The sequence below is a fragment of the Malus domestica genome, chromosome 09, assembly GCF_042453785.1.
Source record: "Malus domestica chromosome 09, GDT2T_hap1".
NCBI classification, from domain to species: domain Eukaryota; kingdom Viridiplantae; phylum Streptophyta; class Magnoliopsida; order Rosales; family Rosaceae; genus Malus; species Malus domestica.
Window position 1 is genome coordinate 34,839,089 of NC_091669.1, and position 14,993 is coordinate 34,854,081.

At 35.9% G+C, this 14,993-nt stretch overlaps 2 protein-coding genes across 7 annotated transcripts; one reads left to right on the forward strand and one right to left on the reverse strand.

Annotated features, from left to right (window-relative positions):
* Positions 1-2,516: 2,516 nt before the first annotated feature.
* Positions 2,517-4,512, forward strand: LOC103444280 (WRKY transcription factor 23). Its single transcript, XM_008383213.4, has 3 exons — positions 2,517-3,270; positions 3,496-3,639; positions 3,806-4,512. The coding sequence occupies exons 1-3, from the start codon at positions 2,834-2,836 to the stop codon at positions 4,275-4,277; spliced, it is 1,053 nt and encodes a 350-aa protein (XP_008381435.2). The 5' UTR covers positions 2,517-2,833; the 3' UTR covers positions 4,278-4,512.
* A 1,943-nt stretch (positions 4,513-6,455) lies between these two features.
* Positions 6,456-14,993, reverse strand: LOC103444279 (flowering time control protein FCA). Of its 6 annotated transcripts, none has more exons than XM_008383209.4 (15): positions 14,543-14,993; positions 13,827-13,897; positions 13,515-13,593; positions 12,752-12,834; positions 12,604-12,655; positions 10,848-10,912; positions 10,490-10,556; positions 9,862-9,941; positions 9,701-9,765; positions 8,954-9,010; positions 8,582-8,861; positions 7,911-8,048; positions 7,587-7,784; positions 7,162-7,227; positions 6,456-7,030 (listed from the first exon to the last, which is right to left on the reverse strand). In XM_008383209.4, the coding sequence occupies exons 5-14, from the start codon at positions 12,641-12,643 to the stop codon at positions 7,171-7,173; spliced, it is 1,047 nt and encodes a 348-aa protein (XP_008381431.3). In that variant the 5' UTR covers positions 12,644-12,655; positions 12,752-12,834; positions 13,515-13,593; positions 13,827-13,897; positions 14,543-14,993; the 3' UTR covers positions 6,456-7,030; positions 7,162-7,170. The 6 variants fall into 6 exon arrangements, with proteins under 6 accessions (XP_008381431.3, XP_070660813.1, XP_070660815.1 ...); XM_070804712.1 differs by having other exon boundaries at positions 8,954-8,989; positions 14,543-14,981; XM_070804714.1 differs by having other exon boundaries at positions 6,456-6,878; positions 7,653-7,784; positions 14,543-14,981.

The following is a 14,993-nucleotide window of genomic DNA, read 5'->3' on the forward strand; positions in this document are numbered from 1 at the left end:
TTTACTCTATAACAAAATCATACAAGAAACTTGCGTAGGTAAGGTAGTAATAGACGAACACAAAAAATTAATATGCTTTTTAGTCAAAATGGTCCATGAGATTTGTATAACTCCTCACTTTAGTCCTTGAGATTTGAAATCAATATAAGTGGTCCATAAGATTATCCATCATCAATCATTTTAGTCCTTAGATGAAAAATTATGTTAAATAAGGATCAAAATGATAAAATTATCCTTAATTTAATAAACAATAAGCCAAAATGATTCGACAAAATAGAAGATATTTTTGTCATTTTACCCTTATTTTATGGAAATTTTTCACAAAATGACCAAAATAATTGATTATGGACAAACTCATGGACTAATTTTATTGATTTCAAATCTCATGAATCAAAATGAATCGTTATGCAAATCTTAAAGATCATTTTGACTAAAAAACCAAATTAATAATAATAGGAGGGCCATTGCAATGATGGTTTCTTGCAAAAACGTAGCTCACATAAAGCACTAGTGACCTCAGCAAGCATATATGGTTGAGTGTATCGGTGTATGAAAAGATGTATTATCGGGATCGATGCATCAACAGCCACAACCTTTACTTAAGAAAGTATAGTAGAGGACAATGATATAACTACAAGACTAAGATGTTCAATCATTTTTTTTCCTTTTTCATTTGGCATGCATGAATGGCGCTCAATAAAATCAAAAGAACACGAAAGTAATCAAATGGTATGATCATTTTATTTTAAATATAAACTAACAGATCAAATTCTTTCGTTATGCAGTTTCGGTGTCAAATGAGTCGGCATATTACAGTTACATCTCTCGGGTTAAATGATCGGTAAAACAGAGCTAGTAACCTGCAAAATACATAAGTTCAAAGTAGCAAACCTTACCCGAAATATATTTATAAGAATATGTAGTGATAATTGTTTTACCAAGAAAAGTTGGAAACAACATAATTAGAGGCAGCAAAGTGAGTCCCGGATTTACACGGGAATTGTGTCAGCATGTAATTTTTGTGTGTCTCGTGTGTTCGTGTGCGTAGTACTCCCACACGCCCATGGGTGAAGTTTGCCCTAGACATTACACAATTTTCACCACCAAAAGAGAAAAGACAAGTAAAAAAGACGATTGTTTCTTTGGGATTTGCATCCCTTTTTTCTTTTTCTTTTTCTTTTTTCTGTGGGGATTTTCTGATCTTTTGATCTTCATTCGGTGCAAGATAAAAAGTAGCTAGGGTTTTAATCACCGACTATATAAAAGGAATATAATATAATTATACAATTAGTTTAAAAAACACATGATTTCACACCTGAATTAAAAAAGGTTGATACTCTTATCGTATATTTGGTTATGTTCCAATTCATTGGATTAATTATACAAAAAAGAGAAAACTGTCGTACCTGATCCCCACCTAAAGTTTGTCCTGTCCACTGTTTTTATATGCGATATAGGGAGTATCGATTTTATATTAGGTTTCGTAGATGCATCGAATATAGTAACTATATCCTAATTATTCCAGTTAAAATTTACAAAATAAATAACAATTTATATTGAACGATTTCACTTATAATTATCATAATATCTATTTATTATAAAACACAATATTTACTGAGATGTACAAATAATTTGGGTGATTATTAGTCGTCGATGGCCTGACCAAACAATTACAACTTAAATAGAGAAATGCTAAGAAGACATTACACTTTGTTACCTCACAGTTTAACGTTAACCGTGTCATATTATAAAATATTGTGCTAAAAATATGAGGTAACAGAGAGTCTATAAAGAATATCACTTTTAAAATGTTCTTTTTAGCATTTCCCACTTAAATATATCCTAATTTTAACATTTTGAATCGATGAAAGACATCGTCGACCTAATTTATATGAGATAGTAAGCCCCGAGAAAACGGACGTCTGTGAATCTTTTAGGCTAAAAAAAATGAACAAAGGTGACACAGCCACCAACAAATTCTTTTTTTCTTAAAATAAAAAAAATTGAATCAGTCATAAACGTCGTCCGCCCACCATATATAAAAGATAGCAAGCTATAGTGCTAGTGTTTAATAAGTTGGAATTTCTGTAAAATAATAACTGTCTAATTCAGTATAATCTCCAAATAAAGTAATATAGGTTAATGAAGTCGATCCCATAAGTATTATTCTAGTTAATTATTAATTCATCGAGGATATAACATATCCTCATCTTATATACTTTACCTGCAGCACCAATTACAAAACGCCACTACCTTTCCATTAATTAAATCTCCTCCATTTTTATAATATGGTTTTTGCTTTGACTATATTTAAATTTAATTAAGTCGACGAGAATTACGAAATTAAATTATCAAATAACAAAAGATGGTTAGAAGAAGAGAAGTTCACAGCATGTCATCTGTGTAGCCGTAAGAAGGTCACGTGCAACGAAACCCCGTTCACATTACATGAATTAATAAAATAAACGGGTTAACCGGTCAAAGGTCTAAGTATGAGGGTCGACCGTTTTGTCGGAACCATTGCGTTCAAATTTTTTTGCCACTGCAAACTCTGTCTTTCTCCGTACAAAACCCATGATCTCCAATTGCCGGTCAATCTTTGAGGCCAGCCAAAAACGCTCACTCTCAAATCCCTAACCCCCAAAAGCTCTCTCTCTCCTCTATATCTCTCAAAAATCTTATAAACCAGATGAAACCCTACCCTACTTTCACTCTCTATATCTCTCTCTCTCTCTAAGACAAACAAAACCCACTTTTTTTTTCTCTCTTTGTTTTTCTCTCTTTCTAGGATTTGATGAAGTATAGATAGTAGTTGGCGTACTGAGAGTGAGCTATGGATGTGAAGAAGGATGTTGTGAAGAGGGAGGACAACAATATGAATGGAGGAGGAGGAGGATGCGGATTTTCCACATCACCATTTGCAAGCATGTTTGATTTCTGTGAAGGAGAAAAGAGTTCATCTTTAGGGTTTATGGAGCTTTTGGGGGCTGGGGTTGGACAGGACTATTGTCCCACTTCCCTGTTTGATTATTTGCCGCAAACACCATCTACGGTCCTGCCTTCATTAGTTTCCACAATGGGAGGAAAAGACCAGTTCTCTGCTGACTACTCCTCTTTGAATCAGCAGCCTGCAACACCAAACTCTTCGTCGATTTCGTCGGAATCAAGCGAGGCAGTGAACGAAGAACACACTGATCATAAAGCTGCCGCAGACCAAGAGGAAAATAATGAAGAAGAAGAACATGATGAGCAAAAAAATACCAAGAAAGAGTGAGTTTTTATTTTACTTTTTAATCAATTAATTTCTTGCTTTTCTTAGCTTAAAGTTTTGTGTTTGAGAGAGACCCATTTCGTTACAGATCAAGATAGAAATGGGTTTTCTTGGAGATTGAAAGTTTGGGATTTTTGAGTAAAAGGGCAAAGTCAAATTTAATCAAAAGCCTGGTGAAGAGTGAGATATTAATGCTTTTGTAATTTCTTGTGTTGGGAGAAAAGGTTGAAAGCCAAGAAGGCGAGTCAGAAGAGGCAGAGAGAGCCCAGATTTGCATTCATGACAAAGAGCGAAGTTGATCATCTGGAAGATGGCTACAGATGGAGAAAGTACGGCCAGAAAGCTGTCAAAAATAGCCCCTTTCCCAGGTACCAAAACTTCAGTGCCAAATTAATCACTTCCATCTGCACTTTTGGTTTGAATTAATCAAAACCAGGAGAATAATTTAATAATGGGGTTTCGATCAGAATCTCATTTACATATATTTCATGATTAAATTTTGGTGATGTGATGAAATGATGATATGTTTTGTAGGAGTTACTATCGGTGCACAAGTGCATCATGTAACGTGAAGAAACGAGTGGAGCGATCTTTCGACGATCCGAGCATTGTTGTGACTACTTATGAAGGCCAACACACTCATCCGAGCCCACTCTTGCCTCGCCCAACTCTCACTTCAGCTTCTTCTGATGCTTCTGCTTCTCCTTTTGCACCTAATAATTTTGCCATGCCATTAATCCCCACAAGAACCCTATTTCCTCATCACTATCAACAAGTAGAGCCGTTTGCAGATAACTCCTCTCCGCCTTCATCAGCACCTTTTAATTTTGGTAATTATCATGTGAACGGCTCTTCGTCGTCTCTAACAAATGCTACTAGTACTACCACCGGCCTTGTTCATCCCGAAAGGCGGTTTTGCTCTCCGGCAACCGGTTCTGCTTTGTTAGCTGACCATGGCCTTCTTCAAGACATAGTCCCCTCTCATATGCTTAAGCAAGAGCAGTAGATGTATGCCCATATATATATATATATATATATATAGACATAAAGATATGGATATGATCATCATGAGATAGTGAGATCCTCCCATTAGAGCTACTTAATTATGTACTAATTTAGCTTGCTTACTGACTTTCTGTGTTAAGATGGTGATCCAGATGATGATTATGTTTTGTAATATGGATAGAACATGGACTTTGCAGGTACTACTAGGCAGTAGCTAGTTAACCTCTTTTTCTTTATATTTGTTCTTTTTTTTTTCGTTGTTTTCGTTTTGTGTGGAAGGAGAAATTTTTAATTGTGAATGGAACACGAATGGTACACTATGTGCTTTTACGTTAAGTGGTGAGAAATTTTATTTTTTAAGTTATTAACTTTTTAACACACATATCACACCAATTGTATAGTGATACATGGTGTACCATCTTGTGTGCTAGTCATACTGAAAAATCTCTAGTGTGGAATGAGAAATTTTTCAATGTGACCGATACATGGGATAGTACATCACATGTCACTATACAAATTGTGGAATATATGTGCTAAAAAGTTAATAACTTAAAAAATAAAAATTCTTACCACTCCTATTAAAACATATAATGTATCACTTGTATTCTTGTCACAATTAAAATTTTCTCGTGTGGAAGAGGAGAAAGAGAGGTGGGGTTGGGGGATGTAAAGTTAAAGATTATGGTAAAGAGAAAAAAAATGGGTTGTTGTATATTTAATTCTTCAGACCCCTTGTTTGTCCTTATATCTTTGTTTTTCTTGGTGAAGGAATGTGCATTGATTTCATTTGGGTACTAGTAGTAACAGCACCGCGCGCAGTCATGATTTGAGGGTTAGGTTTTGGACAGTCTCCACTCCCACTGTTAAGTAGGAGCCTCTTACTTCTCTCTTTATAACAATTTTTATACTCTTCTTTAGGAATCTGTTTCCAGAACTTCGTATTTAACAAGTTTTATGTAATTATACTAAAAGTGTAGACATAAGCATAACCACGTTAACTAAACAAATGTGCTCTCTTTTTGTGGATTTGGATCCTCTCCTGAGCTTATGGAGAGGATCCTCCTGACCAAGACACTTAGACCGTTGGATAAAAATCCAACGGCTACAAACATGAGGGTCCCTTTGAAGTTATAATAATTATAATCGTTAAATTTTCATCTAACGGTCCACGTGTTTTGGTCAGAAGGATCCCCTCCTTAAGCTCAGGGGAGAGGATCCAAATCCCTTTTTTGTGCACTCAAATATAAATTATTTTTTTATAATTCAGATTCATTGAAGTAGTATATTGATTTTATTGAGGTAAAGTAAAAACATTTTCTCATGGGAATTCACATAAAATCTTTATCCTAGAAAAAAGGGCTGCAATTTTTGAAGATTTGGTGACATTATAATGCGCGCTAGCCCCAAACTATGTACGCGTATGCGTATTTTACAAGAATTCTCTCTCCCCACCCCTACGTTGGACAATCTATGCTGTCAAATCTCACCCTACATATTCGGTTCATTGAATTTGAATAACAATAGGTGGGGAAAATGCCAATGTCGACTCTCTCTCTGCAGAGATTAAAGGCTTATTAAATAATTTGTCCTTCGAAATTAGGTTGTTTCAAAATTTAATTTAATCTACTCATTTAATCTAACGGCTTAAATTACACTTTTACATTAATCCACAAGAGGCTAATATAGGTTGAACTTATAGACTAAATGAGACTAAAATGGTAATTTTATAGGATAAAGTAAGACAAAACCAATTTAAGGGGTAAAGTAAGATTAATTTCACGGAACAGATCAATTAATAAGCTATGATATACATTCACAAGCAAAGTCACACCACCTTCATATTCGCTTCATTTACTTATAGAATAAAGAACATCAAATGGTAAATACCATCAAACAAATTATAACTGATTTAACGAGTCCTCCGTAATATGTCCTTTAACATACCTAGATATACCTAAAAAACACACCTACAAGGGATTTCACCAAATATCTCCTCTCTAGTTGGTGAAGAATCCGCTTTGCATCTAGTGACAACGTGTTTCCACTCTCGTACCCCTTGCTTCTTTTCCTTTTTGGCAAAGATGTGTAAGAACAAATACGATCGGTTTGGGTAAAATCTTAAAAAAGTTCAGCGAAAAGATGTATAACAAAATTGTTGTGTTCACATCATATGGGGCAGTGAGGGCCAAAGATTAACTTTCTAATTGGGAATAATTACGTCAGTTCATCTGTAAAACAACTGGACTATGGTACAAATCTCCGGGCAAGTAACGTGTCGACTGCACGACACTAACAACCCACCATATTTAAAGCTTGGGTGGGTACATTTTTATACATGTGTCTAATAGGTAGAAGACCCCCTGTCCTAAGCGTACACCACTATTGTTCACCAACTAAACGCTTCTTGAATTCCTCCTGCCTACAGAAGCAACTTAAATATGAAGATAAACTGAGAAACGATTAAATACGATTGAAGAAATGAGGGCGGAGGGAGTGAACACAAAATTTCAGGATCTTGCAAATCTTCCAACAGCTAACTAATGGTTCCCTCAGACCGGACAGGCTTGCAATTGTCTTCTCTAGAAACAGAAAATTGACCATTCTGCATAAGAAACAAGAAGAATGATCTGAACTTTATGAACAGGAACTAAGTAGGAGGGCCGGAACAGAACTAGAGGACTCTGTGGGACCCCATTCTTTTCCTGTCTACCTCTCTGAATCCAGAGTTTTCGGAGCAATATCCCCAGATAGACCCTATAAAAGAAGACGAGTCATAAAGGCAAATATACAGCAAGCCCTTGGTTTCTCCTGCATTGTTTTTTATTCAAATGTGATACGTAAAAGACACTTATAAGCCGAGGCATTGTTAAGTACAAAATCTATACCTGTCAAACTCAGGTTGGGCCAACTAGAGGACTTGTTTGTGGCTGGATTTGCAAATGATCAAGTTCCTGCAAAATCACAACATCAATAACACATCAGCCTATATCGTTATTTACACTATAAAGACCTTTGGGAATTCCTGAACAGAAATTCTCCATTCTTACACAATGAGTGCATGGTAGAAACAAAACCATTCCAAAACATAATCAGATTGAAGTTTTCTACTCAAAGCACTTATAGTGGTAGACACAATTGAAGCTTTATACTCAAAGCGCGTATAGTGGTAGACACAATTTCTATTTGGGCAATTCTTATACTAGCTGCTGATTTGTACAGGTATGATGCTTAAGGCGACAAGACACTCAATTTACACTACAATGGAGAAACCAACATCTCAAAAATCAGTTACGTGAAAATGAATACAAACCGTTGAAGACAAGGAAGGTTTCTGAAGTTGGAGTGTCTGATGGAAGGCATGTGTCTGAATCTCTACCTGTGCTTGATCACTTTGTTGTATAGAAAGAACCGATGTAGATTGAAGATGGTGAGAGGAATTTTGCGGCTGTGTCTGTGTCTGCGTCTGTAATTGTTTCTCAAACAAAGCAAACTCCTCAGGTTTGTCCCACTGCAGACCAGATAGCACATACATTAATCGTATGATCCCTATTCTTTTTTATAAGACATTAACCATATCTTCTGGTACTAAGAAACCTAAAAGACATGATGAAGATGGTCAAGGACTGAAACATACTATGCTTTCACAAGTTTCACAATTGTAGTAATACTTGTATCCATCAGGGCAGGTATGTTCACTCCAGTCACACTCTAGAGGAACTGCAGTTTCATGACTTGAAGCCAATGCAGGTGAGGTAGAATTGCTAGCAACTGTCTGAGGATTGCATCCAGTTTGTGGAGATAATTGAAGCCATAAAAAAACCAACATAGTTGCACAGTTCCCAATATTACAGCATGGCAGAAACGAATTTGCACAAAGTCACAAAATCATTGTTAGTGTGTGCCCTGCCAATCTTGTATCATATAATAAACCCCACAGAACAACTGAACATACATTCACACAAAGTTTGTATCCGCCAATAAAAAGCTCCAGAAATGACTAAAAACCATTCATCCAAATCAATAAAAAACAACTAAAAACCTCCTACTTGACTTTTATTTACCAAAAGAAATGAGATTACTCCCTCGCACATGCATGCTAATTAAACCTTTAACAAGATAGACATGATTCTGGTAGTTGTGGAGTGTCTAAGCAAACAATTCAATGAATACACAGGGTGTCACAAGCAACGGCCACATGACATTTTTGTGAAACAATGCTCATGAAATTATCCTTTACAAACGCTGACCTGTTCAATCACTGATAAACTTCGCATTCCAATCAATTTATCATTGTTGCGTACTAACCTGAGAACTTTGCTGCTGCCCAATAATTTGCCCAGATGGCTGTGTCAGATGCTGCTTCTGGGTCTCATTAGCTTCTACTTGAGAAGTCTGAGAAGATCTCTGTGTATTCTGTGTCTGTTGTAAAGGCATCCTACACAACTGTGGTGGTGGCATGACAATGGAAGCTAGGGGTTCTGGGTTTGCCAATTGGGGAATAGGTGGGTTTGAAGTTTGCTGAACAGGATACGGTGCACTATGAAAATTATGCCCTCCCATGGGATCACCATGATCAGATACTAGCCTGCACCAAGTAAAGCAGAAAACGAAAACTCAAGCATGGTACTAAACAAAATGAAAAAAAAGGGGGTAAGATGCACAAAGACAGATGCATACCTAAATGGTTCTTGAGAGTGGGGTCCAATGTTCCCGCTGCTAAATCCAAAATTTCCCCTAGAGAAAAAGAATGTTTAGAAAATTGCGTCTGGGATTAACTACTCAATATCAAACCAGTACATAATCAGTCATCCAGTACTGTATACATCAACATACACCTCTTTGTCAGCCAGCATTTCTGTTTACTTTAACCAAATCTAGAAAGTTGCTTGTGGCTTTGGGTGACTGTTTAAAAAATTATACCCATACATGTGTGTGTAAACCTGATCCATCCATCAGATTATTTTTTGCCAAAAAGTGTGGTCAAGAACCAGTCTGGGAACACAGGTCAGGAAAGAGAACATGTATGCATATATATACTCTGTGTGTGTGTGTGTGTTTGGTGGGGTGGGGGGGTTTGTTACTCCAGCAATTTGGTCCAATCACCCAAACTGTCCATCTGTTAGGGTTCCCTTCAAGGATCATCTCTTTGCTTAGCCATTTGAATTATTACCATCACCATATGAACATTTTAGCAAAACACTATGCTAAATATATTTATTTAATCATGGTCATATCAACAAAGGGGTTATTGGTTTGGCCAATTTTTTTGTAAGGTCATCCTACAATGGAATCTACAAAATGGATCGCTTGAATCATTGGGAGATGGGCCCCACATGCATCCCTTTTTCCTTAAAATGAGAGATCTCTATTTAAAATCTCCCTGCATATGCAGACAAGTCAAAGAAAATTACAGAAGACTACAACCTTGAATCTATTCCCTTTGGTTTCTTAGGATCCGCAAAACGAACAAGAAGCGGCTGAGCACAACCCTGAAGTAACATAGAAAAGAAGAATCAAACTAGTTGATGCCTACCAAGTGTTATCAGACTACTGATAAATGCTAGTAAGAAATAGAAAAGCTTTACTCTCATAATGAAGGTTCCATTTAATGCTTTGATTGCTGCCAGAGCCATATCTATCTGGGAAAACTTTACAAATCCACACCCTAACAAAAAATAAAAATAAAAATAACATTAACCACATCAAGGAGACAGAAACAGGTTATCAGCAATAGTGCTTCCATAAAAATATTTCAATGATTTTACAAAATATGCAATGACTAAATCAAAGAACGAGACTAGTTCACCATTATTACAATGTAAATGGGAACAATGTTTGAAATTTGTAAACATCCCAATTGATGTGTTGTCGGTGATGCTATTGGCTATAGAGCCCACTAACTAATTCCACCCTTTTAAGAAAATTAACAAGCATACAAATCGGTTCCTTCTTTTGAAGTAAACTAACAAGCATACAAACCAGTACCCCTCCCCCCCTTTTAAGTAAATTAACAAGCAAAAAAAACACAGTTGTGCCCTTTTAAGTAAATTAACAAGCATACAAATCAGAATGGCTTCACTTATTGTGATGTCAAACAGAACCCAGGACATCTTTCGGTTTTTGAGCCAAGCATAATCAGCGCCTACAATGTAAGATATGTTCAATCTACATGTGACTCAAGTTACAAAGAATAGAGAAATACAAAGGACATACCTCGACTCTGCCTCAGCTCATCACGCAAAATGTAGACATCTAAAACAAGACCGTATGGTGAAAATATCTGACATACACAACACCATATAATGATCATCTTGAAAATAGTTGAGGGAGTATATAACCAAAAATGGGTTTGGAAAACATTGTTCTTTCACTGCAAGTAGTATGCATGAGTGCATAATAATCAAGTATATCTACAGGAAAAGATGTACATGCATAAAACATAAAAAATAAAAAAGGATATGTGCACACATGCATGATACATATTCACATATATATTGGTTGTACTGATATTACATGAAGGAATTATTTAGGTGGAATGGGATAAATAAATTTCAACAAACATAGACCTTACATCCTCAACTTCTTTCCACGAAGCTTCCTTGTTAAGGCCATTAACATACACTTTACCAAGTGTCTCTACCAAGAGGACAAGAAAAGAAAAAGTCATCAGAAGCTGAAGATTATAAAGGGCCCAAATAGGAGTGTTTCATACAGAGTGTTTTACTCCGCAACTTTTGTTAAAGGCACTAAAAGGTTCTATTAACATAGGCACTAAAAGGTTCTATTAACATCCTAATATGGCCTGCAGATTGATCTGGAAGCGCGTTCATCACAGAGAAAAACAATCCAAAACGCAACCTAAATCCGTAAATTGCAAACACATAATGCACATTCTATCATCATTATTAAAATTCAAACGCACTTTAGAAGATACTCTATCATTCTCTAGCCACACATAAACAAGGATAAAGAAAGTATTTCCTCTCCTACAAAATATACTATAAGTCATAACCACATCTGGGGTCACCAAACTTCAAATTGGAATTCATGCCTTCTCAAGCACAATGGAAACTATTGCATTCCTTTTCATTTATAACCAAATAAATACACCGATCTTGATTATTTTTTATTTAAAAGGGTGGTGGATTTTAACTTGACAAGATCCCAGACTTTCATGTTAACGAAAAAACAACTAAATCTTTCCCAAGTTCAGCAATCATAATCAATAATGAAACCTCTAAATTTCAAGAAAAGTTCATTCATTCAATCTATATCAAATGAGGGGTCAGGATAACAAAATTTTGGAGCATATCTTAATATTCATATCTATCTACTCGAAATGTCACTGGGACTTTCCATACATTTAATTTTCTCTTTAGCATTTTATCTAAATAATTAATTATAACCCTCGAGTTATACAGAAGCAAAATTTCAAACAATCGAATAGCATGTAAGCATAATTTATTGTGGAACCTCAAGTAATAAAAAAGTAAACAGAAAATTAGAGCCACAACCATTTCTTTTGGCAGCGGTCCAATGCTTCTCCTTTTTTAATAGGTCTCTCATTTACTGTTTCATCAACCAAAATCTATGGTTTACATTAATATTTCTTTTAAATTATGTTCGTGCCCTTTTAAATATCAAAAAATTCATTCTGGTAACTACTATATTTTCTCAAAGCAAAGTGAAAATAACATAGCTTTCATTCTGTACGTACGGTTCACATACGCTTATGCTCTTAAAACACAGTGGTCCATCTGTATCTAACAAGACCCTTGATGAATATGAAATTAAGTAAATTGAACCAGAATGCCCATAAAACAGATAATTATCAAATTATTTTGCATCAAAATGATGTATCTATGAGACAAGAATGTGATAATGAAGAAAAAAAGCAAATTGCATTATTTCAATACTGTATATGTCTCACAAGTTCTTAATAGGATAAAAATCCACCCAGTTTTATATTCATTATGGATCCTGTTTGACACATATCAAATCAGTATTTTTTTTTCCACATAACTTTGATGTTCAGTATAAGCTTGTTTGATGCATATCAACCAAATTTTTAGAAACACAAAGTGTGTGCAAAACAGAGGTGCAAAGCCAAAGTTATGGCATCAATTTGAAAAAATTATTTCATTTTTTATTTATGAATTTGGGCATGCTTATTAGTGAATGGAACTAATAAAAAAATTTGTATCGCAGTTACTCTAGAAACTCTTACAGATTAAGAACACAGATCTAACAATTCGTAGGATACTGAGTTGCTGGTTTACAATCCATAAAATGGTTCCATAATAATTCCTTAAACAATAGAAAATTACCAAGGCGTTCCAATTCCCCATCGGCATATTTAACTGTCATCGGGAAGGCTTCCTGGACAAAGAAATTATGACAAACAGGAAACTTAATAACATGATGAATGACATCAATAGACATCTATTTTGTTCATCCAGCAGCAACTAAACTCACCCCAGGAAAATAGTGCTGATTATTTAAAGCTGTAATGGCCCTGTCTGCTTCATGTTGTGTTGCAAATTTCACAAAACAAGTTCCTGCAGGAGCAACACTAAATCTGTTTGCTTACTTTCATAGTTGTGGAAATACAAACACCCAAACACAAATGGTGGTAGCAAAAAAATGTTCATTTTTTTAAACTTGACTACCCCAAACACAGCAACCATCACTATTGAAGAATTTTGGAAATAATATTTTTTCTTGGTTATAGGGGAAACATGAGCAAATGGGTGCTCTTATCAGCCCCTCCGAAGACAGAGAAACAGAAACATCATTTCGTTGCTTGCACTAACAAGCAGTGTTTAATATATCCACGAAATTGTCGATATTTCCGTCAATATCCAAAAAATCAAGGATTGGTATGGAAAGGGGGTGGAATGCAAACTTCACCCTATATCGGCGAGATAAAAGAAAATCAATGAATATCGATGATATTTACCAATTCACTACAAAAAATTTGCCGAAACCCATTGCAGATTTCGAACTTTTGAATTTTTTTCTCTAATTTTGACTAAATCTAAATGAATTGATATACCCACCTCATTGCCAATTACCATAATTTCCGTCGAAGGCAACCGATATTAATATTAGTATTGATATTTCCATAAATTTACATATCGATATTTCCACCTATATTGATATTTTAAACACTGCTAACAAGGGGAATTGAACCAAGATTCTATCCTTCACCCACCCCACCCCATAACGATTGAGGTACCTTGTTGGTGGCCAGTCCTCTTATCCCGCAAAATCACAACCTCAATAACGCTTCCAAATTGCTCAAACAAGGGGCGAATCTAACATTTAGAAGGAGGAAAAAAATGTCATTTTATAGAATTAACGGTTACAAGACCAATGCATGAATTTGAAAGAGAAAACACACTAAAACACAGCCATTTTTGGTAGGTTGTGTAGCAAAACGAATACTAAAGAAATTTTGACAGCTCAAGGGCACAGCCATTTTTGGTAGATTGTGTAGCAAAATGAATACTAAAGACATTTTGACAGCTCAAGGGGACCTATTACTTACAAGTTCCTCTGTCGCTATTCGGGAAACCTGTGCAACATAAAGTTTAACATGTAGGGCGCTTTCAATGTTATCTGAAAGACAAAAACTACCAAATGAGAGAAACAGCGGTATTACAACAAAAATAGCTTTGGAGGGGATACAATAAATAAACTTGAAACTAAAACACCAATGCGGTTTCCATGAGTTTTAAAAGGATTCTGCTAAACATTGATAAAAACTTTCCCTAGATGATAAACAGCAAAAGTGAGTAACATTAGCAAAATATGGCAGTATTATTGTCAGCCTCGACTGATAGATTGTTTCGATTCGACTATTTTCCTGCATTTTCTTACCTACCAAACAGAGCATTAAGGAAAATACAAATGTATGTAATAATTAGTAACTTTTGTATTCATTTTGATTAGTGGAAAATTGGTCACCAGCTTAACTTACTGTCAAACTCCACCAATACAATGTTTGGGTTCGACCATTTTCCTGCATTTTGTTGCCTACCAAACGGAGCAGTAAGGAAAATGCAAATGTATGTAATATAGTAACTTTTGTTCATATTCATTTTGATCAGTGCAAAATTGGTCACTAGCTTAACTTATTGTCAGCCACCACCAATACATTGTTTCGGTTCGACTATTTTCCTGCATTTTCTAACCTACCAAACAGAGAATTAAGGCAAATACAAATGTATGTAAAAGAAATTGATATAGAATTGATATACAAACCTGGAGAGAGTCCTTGATTATGCTGAGACCAAGCCCTTCTGCGTACAGAAAAAGGCACCGGATGGAAGGGGCCATTAGAATGGTTGCCATGGTGGTGGTGGTCGTAGTGGTTGGAATCCTGGTGGTGATTGTGGTGGATAAGATGGTTGTTGTGGTGAGCATCGACGGAGGGCCAAGGCGAAGAGGAAGAGAAAGTCCCAGGCTGCGAGACGCGCTGGGACTCCAGGTGGTCTCCGTGCCTCTCCAGCTTCGCAGATTTTGTGCCTGGATTATTTTATGCGAAACCCTAACCCTAATCCTAAAATTACAGACCTGAGCGCAATTGAAGAAGAAGGCACCACGCTACAACGGTGGAGCTCGCGCGCAGCCGATTCCTTCTCACTTACCGAGAAACAGTTACTGGTATATATTTTGTTTTAGGTATTATATGAGCCCCTATGCAATTTATCCA